Below are 12,483 nucleotides of genomic sequence, written 5' to 3' on the forward strand. Positions count from 1 at the left end.
GCGGAGTTTCGCGGAGCTCCTTTCCCTCTTTTTCGGGATTTTTCTTAATTGGGGATATAAATACCCCTTTGTAAAAACCGACTAGGGACTTAATCATCATCCTAGCAGTTTTAAAACACTAGTAGAACTCTAATATTCTCTCTAGATCTAGATTACATTCCACTTTCAAGTTTTAATCTTTATTCATCAACAATTGGTACTTTTCTTCATTCAAGCAATTGGTATTCATCTTTATTTCTTCTTTTACTTTTAATTGCTTATTAATCATGTTTTCTTCATTGATTATTGTTTTTGCTTTCATTAATATGTGTGAGTAGTTCTTTATTCCAAGATCTAGCGGAACCCGAATATGATTAATGCATGATTTAATTCTTTAAATTCTCTAATAATAATTGTAATTGATTTGCTTAATTGATTATGCTTATGTCAATACTAGATTAGGGATAATTGGTATTGTTATTAATCCTTTGTTTAATGCAATGGGAGTTGGGTTTTGACGGATTTAAATAAATCAATTAGGGTTTGAAGTTCTTCACGGGAGTAGTTGAATGGATGATTAGGAAGTTAGAGTAATGTGCTTAAGGTCTTTAATTTACATGAATCCACGGAAGTAGGCTTGATTGTGATTAGAGAAGCCATTGATAACTCGGGAGAGACCATTGGTATTGTTCATGGATTACTTTTCCTCTTTAATCAATTAAATTATGTGTTAGGGGTAGAACGACTATTGCATTAACTGTATTCGTGGTGAAGCTTGATCTTGGATGTTTTTAGCATTAAATTGTCATTTTATTTAGATTTAATCGTTTTAACTAGTCCGTAAGATATTGATTCTCATTTATTTTTGATTTGGTTACTTGCTTGGTAATTGCTTGAGTCTATTTAATTGGTTGAACCATAGTCTCTTGGGATCCGACCCTTGCTTGCCCGTCTACATAGTAGTGGTCTAGTTAGGTTTATTTATGTTAGGTACGCGACACGCCTATCAAATTTTGGCGCCGTTGCCGGGGACTAACAGTTTCATTCTAGTTATTTGTGATTCGTTTTACTAAGCATATATTTTGTCGCTTCGGCTATTGTTCCTTGTGTCTTTGATCTCCCGTTTTAGTTTCTTTGTTGCATGCAAACCCGAAGTTCAGGTTCAGATGATTTAACACCTTTTGATTCTGAGATCGAAGCTACTGCAAGAAGACGAAGAGGTAGAAGAAGGAGAAATCGAAATATAAGAAACATGGTCGACCCAGGAACAAAATCTCTTTTGGAGTATGGTATTCCGGATACAACAACCGGATTTCTTTCCAGTATTGTTAGACCACCTGTCACCGCTCAGAGTTTTGAGTTGAAGCCCCAATTCATACAGTTCATCTCCAATGATTCTTTTGCGGGCTCATCAAATGATTGCCCTGTGACTCACATTGATAGTTTCTTGGAGAAGTGTGACACTATGAAGCTCAACGGTGTCGCTGATGATGCTATTAGACTACGCCTTTTCCCTTTTTCATTAAGGGATTGGGCAAGGGAGTGGCTACGAGATGAAGGTATTGGTTCCTTTGATACGTGGGACAAGCTTGCTAAGGCCTTCCTAGTTAAATTCTTAGGGCAAGAGAAAACCGCAAAATTAAGGAACGAGCTATCTACCTTCCATCAATCTAATGACAAATCCCTATATGAGGCATGGAGAAGGTTTAAGCGATTGCAGAGACAATGCCCTCACCATGGTATTCCATAATGGATGTTGATCTAAACATTCTATAATGGTTTAACCCATGAGTTTCGCATATACATTGATGCCGCGTCTGGAGGTTCTATCATGACGAAGAACCCAACCGATGCAAGGGATTTGATTGAGAAGATGGCGGCTAATGATAATTACCATCCAAGGGGACGAAATGCTATCAACATAGGTAATAAACATGATGTTGATGCGCTAACCATGTTGACTAGTTCTGTGCAGGCACTAACTCATAAAGTCAATCAACTCCAAGCTGAGTCCCCTCGACCCTCGATGGAAACTTGTCAGATGTGTGGATTGCAAGGCCATACTGCACGGGAGTGTCAACCCAATTATGATGGAATGACGATTGAGCAAGCTAATGCTTTCTATACCACGACCTCCACAAGGCCATTTGACGAAGGGTGGAGAAATCATCAAGGGTTCTCATACAAGAACACTCAAGCTATAGCAAATCCTCCACCACCACCAGCTTTTCAAGCAAGGGCACATTTCAATCATCATCCCATGCACCAACCACCACCTTAATCTTCAAATCTTGAATTCATTATGGAGACTTTTGCTACCTCCCAACGTCAACAACAAGATCTTATATCAAAGCAATTTGATTTACAAGCAAAGCAAAATGAATATTTTGAAAACTCGATTCAATTGCTTGTTGCTCAAAATAAGAGGATAGAAACTCATCTTTCTCAACTATCACAACAAGTGAGTCATCTATCAACTCTTCAAGATCAAGCAAAAGTCCAGACAAAACCATGCAATGCAATTTTCGTGAAGAGTGATGATTTGTTTACGGGTGGATTAGAAGAGAAAGTGTGCAATGTGGAGTCAAGAACTGAGAAGCATGAGAGAGAAGGTCCCAAACATGTTGCTCCACAAGAATATGAGGAGCCGGTGCCTTTCCCGCAAAGGTTATCAAAATTTGTGCTCGATAAGCATTTTGGGAAGTATTCCGAGACTCTTAAGAAGGTATATGCTACCATTCCTTTTTCTGATCTTGTAGTTCAAATGCCTCAATTTGCAAATTTTGTGAAAGGAATTCTAGATCATGATCATAATGATAAGAAATTAGAAAGTGTGGTAGTAAAGAAGAAATGTTCTAATCTTTTACATGATAGCTTACCACCTAAATTGCATGATCCTGGTAGTTTTACTATCCCTTGTATGATAAACGAAACATATTTTGATAGGGTCTTGTGTGATTTAGGTGCTAGTGTTAATTTAATGCCTTCTTCAGTGTATGACAAATTAGGTTTGAAAAACCTTAAACCCTCTCCTATATCTCTTCATATGGATGATAGAACTGTTAGACTCCCTAAGGGTGTAGTTGAAGATGTATTAGTTGGGATTGGTGAACTTGTTTTTCCTGTTGACTTTGTTGTAGTGGATATGAAAGAAAACCATAAGATCCCACTCATCTTTGGTCGCCCTTTTCTTGCTACAAGTCAAGCGTTAATAGATGTTCCTAAAGGACAAGTGACCATTAGAGCTCAGGATAAACAAGTTGTGTTTAAGCTTTTCAATGACCATAATTTTACTTTTGATGGTGGTACCTGTTTGAGAATTGATGCTACTAACCCTTTGGTTAATAAGTGTGTTTCTAATAGAAATCATGTGCGCAAAAAAGACAATATTCCACCACATGATGGGTTTAACTACATCAAAATAAGCTCGGATACAAAGCACATCAACTCTAATTTGAAGGAGTCGTTTGGAGGTGGATATATTTATGAGAAATACCACAGAGTATCTTCTCCATGTGGTGACCCAGGTTGAGCTACTAAAGAGGGGTCGAGCTAAAGACCTTAAACAAGCGCTAAATGGGAGGCAACCCATTCCGTTTTTATTTATTTATTTTATTTTCCCTTTATTTATTTATTTATTTATTATTATTATTATTAATATTATTATTAATATTATTATTATTATTATTATTATTATTATTATTATTATTATTTTTAGTGCCTTGGGTTTATGATGCGATGTTATTTTGAGGGCGGTCCCAGCTTCGCCCTTAGGTATGATCCCTCCTCTGCCAGTAGGGACTAGTTTTCTTTTTCCCTTGCTCGTTCTTATTCGATATATGTTCACATTGAGGACAATGTGAAGTTTAGCTTGGGGGAGGGATTACTTTTGGCTTTGGGCAGTTACTTTGTGAATCATGACGATGAATAGCTAGTAAACTACTTCTCTGTGCCCCTATCCTTGACGATTTAAAGGTTTTTAGCTTGATTTTGATTGAAAGACTTGCAATGCGGATTAAATGATCATCATCTGATATTGGATTGTCTTGGCCTAATGGATATCAACTTTGTGCAAATGTGTATGAATCTGGAGCTTGACTGTGCTAACTGTGAGGCTTGAGCCTTTATTATTTATTCATGTGTGTTAGTTCCTGGTGTGACATTGATCTTATTTTTGTCTTGAGACTTTTAGTAGTGTGTCATGGTACATTGCACATGCATGATGAGGAGGACGAAGGCCATGTTCATTAGGTAGCCTCCAGATGAATTTAGAAACGTATGTCCCCTTCTTGCTTACATACCCATGTTGTAGCCTTGTCCATGTTTTTCATCTAAGTCACAAAATTAACCTATCGGCCCCAATTAGTAACTTATCCCAAGTCTAGCTTGGGGGAGCCATCTATCTTGGTGTTCTCTATGGTTTGTGATGATGTTTTGGAGAAGATTAATTTGAAGCTTGAAGGTTATTTTTGCTATTTTTTAAGCTCTTATAGTTTGTTATAAAAAAAAAAGAAAAAAAAAAGAAGAAAAAGAAAAAAAAAAAGAAAGAAAAAAAATTTCATCTTCTTGAAGGATAAATAAAAGAGCTTCAAAAATAAGAATAGTGTGATGAATTGATTATGTAGGGTGAATAAGGTGGTAGTTGCTCTTAATTCAAGTTGTGTTTGGAGTGTGTATTCGATCTTGTGAATTAGTTCGATGTGGTTTTGATTTGTATTTGTTCATTTTTGATGGCTTCCCTAAGGGACTATATTTGCCTACATTTTCCAAATGTTTCCTACCCATTTTCACCCGGCCAACATTACAAGCTTGAAAAAAAAAAGACCTTCTGACCTTCGTGCATAGTATTGTGTTCATGTGAAACGAGTCTTTTGTCAAAATGCTGGAGTATGTGTCACATTTCGAGTCGACTTTTGACTAGGTTGAGCGGTATTATTACCCTCTAAACACACGAGTGTTGTGAGAATGGGGGTTGTTATTATTAGTGGGGATGGAGAGAGATCGGGCTCATTTTTAGCTCGCCACATAAAATTGTGCGGAGTGACCACTAAGTGAGATATTCTAGTCATCGATTCCTTATGTGTACATGGTTGACTCTGTTTGATGGCTATTCAGGTTGATTGATAGTCTGAATGAGGTGATTGGTTGGCTAAGATGCTTGTGTGTCTGATCTCGATTTCGAGTATGATTTTTCAATTGTATTATGGGATGAAGTATGTTTATTTGGTTGTTGTTAATCATTTATTGTCTTGCTTGAGGGCAAGCAAGAAGATAGCTTGGGGGAATTTGATGTACACATTCTATACCATACTTTACCCTCGATTTGTAGCTATTTTTGTATGATTTCTAAGCTCTACGGAGCTATTTCTCGCTAATATCCTTCTTCTAGTGTGGCTTGGTCTATTTGATTGATTTTTGTAGGCATATGAAGACTTTCGGATGATTTGGACGCATTTTGGATAGTCACGAGTGCTTAGTAGGATGGAAGAGATTTTTCCCGTGTCCGCCCTGGAGGGTAACATTGCCCTGGCAGCCAGGGCGAAGAAGAAAAGAAGTGAAGAAGTTCAGCCCCCGTCCGCCCGGACCGGGCGGCATTGCCCTGGCAGACCGGGCAAACAGGATATCAAATTTAGAGCCAAAGCGTTTGTCGCGCCCGACCGGGCGGCTTTGCCCGGTCTGACCGGGCGGAGTTTCGCGGAGCTCCTTTCCCTCTTTTTCGGGATTTTTCTTAATTGGGGATATAAATACCCCTTTGTAAAAACCGACTAGGGACTTAATCATCATCCTAGCAGTTTTAAAACACTAGTAGAACCCTAATATTCTCTCTATATCTAGATTACATTCCACTTTCAAGTTTTAATCTTTATTCATCAACAATTGGTACTTTTCTTCATTCAAGCAATTGGTATTCATCTTTATTTCTTCTTTTACTTTTAATTGCTTATTAATCATGTTTTCTTCATTGATTATTGTTTTTGCTTTCATTAATATGTGTGAGTAGTTCTTTATTCCAAGATCTAGCGGAACCCGAATATGATTAATGCATGATTTAATTCTTTAAATTCTCTAATAATAATTGTAATTGATTTGCTTAATTGATTATGCTTATGTCAATACTAGATTAGGGATAATTGGTATTGTTATTAATCCTTTGTTTTAATGCAATGGGAGTTGGGTTTTGACGGATTTAAATAAATCAATTAAGGGTTTGAAGTTCTTCACGGGAGTAGTTGAATGGATGATTAGGAAGTTAGAGTAATGTGCTTAAGGTCTTTAATTTACATGAATCCACGGAAGTAGGCTTGATTGTGATTAGAGAAGCCATTGATAACTCGGGAGAGACCATTGGTATTGTTCATGGATTACTTTTCCTCTTTAATCAATTAAATTATGTGTTAGGGGTAGAACGACTATTGCATTAATTGTATTCGTGGTGAAGCTTGATCTTGGATGTTTTTAGCATTAAATTGTCATCTTATTTAGATTTAATCGTTTTAACTAGTCTTTTAGATATTGATTCTCATTTATTTGATTTGGTTACTTGCTTGGTAATTGCTTGAGTCTATTTAATTGGTTGAATCATAGTCTCTTGGGATCCGACCCTTGCTTGCCCGTCTACATAGTAGTGGTCTAGTTAGGTTTATTTTTGTTAGGTACGCGACACGCCTATCAATTGTGGTTCTAGTTCATATAATTTGTGATCAATGTTCAAATATTTTGTGGTTTTAGTTCATATAATTTGTTATTACTGTTCAAATTTTTATGATTTTATTTCATATAATCTGTGATTCCTCTTCAAATTTTGATATTGTTATTTTTTAATCCAAGAAGCATTTGTTTTATTACAGCAACCAATCTGAACTTCAACCCAAATCCACCACCCAACACCAATCCAAGAAGCTGATAATCAAGCTCAAAAGGAGGTTGAGAATCAAGCTAAAAAGGAAAGTCAAAAGGAGACTGAAAATCAAGCTAAAAAGGAAGCTAAAAAAAAGGCTAAGAAAGAGTCTCAAAAGAAGAAAGTTCAGAAGAAGCAAGAAAATGTTAAGAAGAAGAGAGAGGAAGTTCAGAAGAGTGAAATTAAGGAGAAAAAAAGAAAAAGAAGAGATAATGTTGATGATTTCTTTGATCTAGACAATGTTGTGGATCTAAATTATGATCGAAAAAGAAGTAAAAAAATCAGATTAAATAGGGAAGAGTGATCTTATAAAGAAGGGAAAAAAAAAAGTTAAGATGACGGGATTTGAAGAACAAGGTGAAGTTGTGTTTAATTAAAAGAAGAGTGTGTTTAATGCGTGGTCCACATAGGATAGGTGGATTAGGGTCTATGTAAGAATTTGTATACACACGTAATAAAGATTTAATTCGAATCAGCCAACATATAATTTCAGCCCAACTTTGTTGATGAATCCATTACTTGAGATGGACATGTTATATAGGCCCAATGTTACTACATTCTCTCTCAATTGACTAAAATGAAATAGTTCTACTTCACAAACTGACCGAAAACCCCTAAACCCTAACTAAATTAAACCCAATTTCCCCAATTTCCCCAATTTCTGCCGATTCGAAAATCTGGGGAAAAATGGCGTCGATTTCATTGAAAGGGAAGACGAAGAACATAGCAAACAGATCAAAGAGATACGTTGAAGAAGCTTTATATCGTAGACTGTTTAAAGATGGCGGAGATGAAGTTAGTGTTCGTCATCAATTGAATGAGTTCCTCAAAAGTCGTAAGAAAGTTTACAAATGGGAAGTTGGTGATACCATTAAGAAGCTTCGACAACGCAGGCATTATTATGCTGCTCTTAAGGTCTTTCTTTTTTCTCTCTCCTCTTTTTTGTGGGTTTGTTTTGATTGTTTTCCAGCTTAATTTGTGCATTTTTGGGTTTTTTTTTTTTTTTTTTAATTGAATATGTGCGTGATTTCAGAAGATTAATACAAAGTAGTGTTATTGATGCAAATGGGTATTTTTTTTATTATTGAAAGTTTTTTTATTGGTAAGCTCCAGTTTGTGTATAGTTAATAATGCAAACAGTTGATGAATGATTTGTTGATTGATCATTGTGTTGCATTAGTGAAATGGACTCTTACACTTTGTTTGGATATGAAGAAATGGAAGGAAAAGAAGAGAAGAGAAATGGAGGGGGACAAAATCTATTGTTTGGGTAAAAGATTGGGGATAGGAAGGGGAAGGAGAGGGAGGGATCCATTTTCCCTTTCTCTATAATAACCATAATCTCTCCAAAATTGGAGATATTTGGAGGGAAAATGGAGCTCACCTCCCCCTCCCTTTCTTTTCCCTTCCCTTCCTCCATTTTCCCTCCCCTTCTTTTCCTTCCTTCTTTGCTATCCAAACAAAGCGTTAATCTTGTACTACGTACAAAGTATGTGGAGCTAAAAGGATTCGGAATCAGACAATCTTAAATATTGATCTCCTGTCTTTGGTCCTTTAAGAGGCAAGACCTTTGGAAGTCTGTGTAGGATAGACCAATACGGTTTTCCTTTTTCCTTGGATGTCCTTGAACCCTTGTACCTCATAAATCTGTATAGTACTCTAAAATGACCTGGATTTTATAGAGTTTGATTTCTGTGTGCAATTGGAATCTAATAAATATATAAGGCTGTAATGTTAGAAAACTAATATAAGAAATTAGGAATACAAAAGTTTTAAACACATAAAAGAATCAGTTTACAAGAACCTATGGCTAAAATTAACAATAATAGAGTTAGTTTAGAGTAACTTTGGTTCTAGTATGCAAAGTGCTATCCTTGAAAAGAAAACATCCCACTGCAGTGGAAGAATTGTAGATGAAATTGATGCGCTTCTCCCTTTTTACCCTCAGGATATGGTGAGCAAAAATTCCGGGTAACCGGAATTGGAACCGGAACCGGTTAGGAATCGGCAGGTCCGGATCCAATTCCAGGTAATAAATTAAGGACCCGGTTAAAACCAATTCCAATTCTAAACTTTTTGAAACCGGAACCGGTTGGGTACCCGGTTACCTAATATATGCTAAACTAAATAAATTTTAAATAATAAAAATATGTTGAATGTATCTAATTTGTAAATTAAAAAAGTATTATTAATAGCTAACATAAATACAAATAGTTTAATGCATATATAAATATAAGTATTAAACGCTAAAAATGAACCTAACTAAAATAAGAATTATAATTTGTATTATATTTTAACAATTACATACATAAGTGGGTAACCGGAACAGGTACCGGTACCCGGTGGTTCTAATACCAATTCTTAAATTTTAGGACCCTGTTGAACCAATTCCAATTCCGGATCTGAATTTTAGGACCCGGTTCCAACCAATTCCAAGTTCGGGTCCTAAAATTTTGACCGGGTACTCAAGGCTTTGGTGTTGTCATTTGTTGACTTGGAGCTGTCTTTTTGTATCCAGTGAATCACCCATTCGTTATAGCATTCTCAAATACCTTTGGAATATTGTTTAATTTTTACATTTTTGTGTTTATAAATATTTCTTTTTGCATTCAAATTTCCATTACGTGCTCTGCGTAACTTTTTCTACTGCTATGATTGCTCTCGTAGTCTCCTTTCCTTCCTCTGTCTCACATATACTATAATCAAAAGCTCTTATCATTTGGTGGAGAGTTTAATAATTTGCAGGATATATAAGCAATAAAATATTGATGGAACATTATGTAATGGAATCCTTTAGTTAAATTAGGTTCTAACAAAGATTTATTCACTCATCTTACTCCAAAATTCATAAGTTCATTTGTTAGTATTCTTCTTTTATAATTACTTTTTTGAATAATATTATATATTGATATGATTATGGAAAAAAAAAAAAAAAAAAAAAAAAGATTTTTAAGTATACTAATAGACAGTAGCATATTTATGACCTTAGTTTTAAAAAGCGCAAGGCGCAAATGGTCCTTGCAGCCTAGGCGCGAGGCGCAAGGCGAAGGCGCGCGCCTTTCGTATGCAAGACGCATGTATTTATATATTTATTTCAAATTATTTTTTACTTTGATATTACTTAATACCAATTGAAAAGATTCATAATAAATTAAGTAATGATATATTTAAAGCTAAGGTAGTCTGAATTGAAAAAATGTCCATCATTCTTCAATTTATAACTTAAATCTTAGTTATTTTCCTAGAGGCGCAAAGGCGCGCCTTACCAAAGGCACTTTGAGGCGCACGAGGCGCGCCTTACCAAAGGCACTTTGAGGCGCACGAGGCGCGCGCCTTCTGTAGGTGACTGAGCCTCACCTAGCTAAAGCCCATTTCCCAGGGAGTGAGGCGCGCCCGAGGCGCCCTTTTTAAAACCAAGTTTATGACTATCTAATCATGCATGCAACCCAGCCTATAACATTATAGGAATATTATAAGCTCATCTAATGATAGCATAGTTGTAATTGCATGCTTTCTTGTTACTGGTAATGAGTGCTGATCCTTTCTTCCAAATCTTTTACCTTTCCGATTTTGTTTTCTCATCACAATTCTCCATGGTTCTATGGTAGTAAATTGACGTGGTTTACCTTTATGCAGCTTTCAGACACTATGGCTAGTAGGGGCATGAACATGACATTAAGTGACCAAGCTATCCACCTTGATCTTATTGCCAAGACTCACGGCATTATTGCCGCTGAGAATTATTTTGTTGATCTTCCTGAATCATCAAAATACATAGAGTGTTATGGTGCCCTTCTTAATTGCTACTGCAAGGATTTGAACTCTGATAAAGCTGAAGCACTTATGGAGAAGATGAAGGAACTTGGTCTGCCTATTACAGCCATGTCTTACAACAGCCTGATGAGTATGTACACAAAAAATGGTCAGCCTGAAAGAGTACCTGCTCTGGCACAAGAAATGAAGGCCTCTAATATTATGCTACAAGTATACACGTATAATGTCTGGATGAGAGCTTTAGCAGCTTCCAATGACATTGATGGAGTTGAGAGAGTTTTGGATGAGATGAAGCGGGATGGACGAGTGGCCGAAGATTGGACAACATACAGCAATCTAGCATCAATTTATGTTGATGCTGGGATGTCGGACAAGGCTGAGAATGCTCTTAAGGAGCTTGAGAAGCGGAACACTTCAAAAGCACTCTCACCATACCAATTTCTCATTACTCTATATGGTAGAACTGGGAATTTGGTTGAGGTTTATCGTGTTTGGCGCTCTTTAAGGCTTGCCTTTTCTCAAACTCCAAATATTGCTTACTTGAATATGATTCAGGTTTTGGTCAACTTGAAAGATATACCAGGTGCTGAGAAATGCTTTAAGGAATGGGAATCTGGCTGTACACTTTATGATATTCGTATAGCAAATGCACTCATTGGAGCTTACGCCAAAGATGGTTTGTTAGAAAAGGCTCAAAAGCTCAAAGAGTGTGCTGGAAGTAGAGGGGCTAAACCTAATGCTAAAACGTGGGAGATCTTTCTGGATTATCATTTGAAGAAAGGGGAAACTAAGCCATCGGTTGATTGTATTGAAAATGCAATAAGCAATGGAAGGGGAGATGGGACTAAGTGGGTTCCACCTGTAGAAATTATCAATGCAATGATGCAGCTCTTTGAACAAAATAAGGATGTTGATGGGGCTGAAAGTTTTCTGGAGCTTGTGAGAAATGCTGTGGATAACTTGGGGGCAGAAGCATATGAATCATTGATAAGAACATATGCAGCCGCTGGAAAGACTAGTCCTTCTCTGCATCGCCGATTGAAGATGGAAAATGTAGAGGTGAATGAGGCAAGTAAGAAGTTGCTTGAGGCAGTTATCGTTGAATGAGTCTCCCTTTTTTCACCTGTAATTCTTGCTCTTACAAATTTTGGCTAGTTGATAGCTATTATGCCAACTGTTGTTTCAATAATGGATATGGCCTGTTTTTGTGGCTAATTCTCTCTTGGATGTGTTTGCGCAAAATCGTTGTTCCCAAATTTGTTTATCAGCAGTTCAGCAGGTATATTCTTTACATTTTGTTGTTGGCTCTGCAGTCCGCATCATGTGAGATGAATGGAATTTTGTGTCCTTTCTTAGCATGTATGCTGATGGCTGAACTCTCTGGTTCGCTGATTGACATTGATGATACTTGCAACTTAGTATGTCTAAGAATATTTTATGTAACTGTATTTTTAGGTCCTGGGATTTTGTGAGTGAATTTTTGGTGATTCATTTTCCGACATATTGTTGAAATAAAGTTATCCATATGCATTTTAGTCATCACCTCACAAAACTGATATGGACCAAGTTCCCTGTTACTATCTTGATCTGTATCTAAATTGCATGACAATTCCATACTCGAATTGAAATTGAAGTTGATTTGATGTTGAAAAGTATGACTATTGATTGAATTTGTCATAATGAGCTACAAGTAATTGACAATAGAATAGAAAATTGCTTGATCCAACTGGAACAACTCATCACCTCATATGATTTAAAATTCGACTCAATCTCAACGCTTATTTTTCCATCTCTAGCTCTTTACAAACATGAATAAAAAGTGTAATTTCTCC

General features: G+C 36.5%; 1 protein-coding gene across 1 annotated transcript; it reads left to right on the forward strand.

Moving 5' to 3' along the window:
• Positions 1–7,010: 7,010 nt before the first annotated feature.
• On the forward strand, positions 7,011–12,190 carry LOC110712385 (pentatricopeptide repeat-containing protein At1g60770-like). The gene is made up of 2 exons (XM_021890845.1): positions 7,011–7,792; positions 10,514–12,190. The coding sequence occupies exons 1-2, from the start codon at positions 7,565–7,567 to the stop codon at positions 11,756–11,758; spliced, it is 1,473 nt and encodes a 490-aa protein (XP_021746537.1). The 5' UTR covers positions 7,011–7,564; the 3' UTR covers positions 11,759–12,190.
• Positions 12,191–12,483: the final 293 nt, after the last annotated feature.

This window comes from Chenopodium quinoa, unplaced genomic scaffold, assembly GCF_001683475.1.
Source record: "Chenopodium quinoa cultivar QQ74 unplaced genomic scaffold, ASM168347v1, whole genome shotgun sequence".
In the NCBI taxonomy this organism is placed as follows: Eukaryota; Viridiplantae; Streptophyta; class Magnoliopsida; order Caryophyllales; family Amaranthaceae; genus Chenopodium; species Chenopodium quinoa.

Coding starts and splice junctions, on each gene's coding strand:
- LOC110712385 (XM_021890845.1), top strand. CDS start 7,565: ATGGCGTCGATTTCATTGAAAGGGAAGACGAAGAACATAGCAAACAGA. Junction 7,793..10,513: donor ATTATTATGCTGCTCTTAAG/GTCTTTCTTTTT, acceptor ACCTTTATGCAG/CTTTCAGACACTATGGCTAG.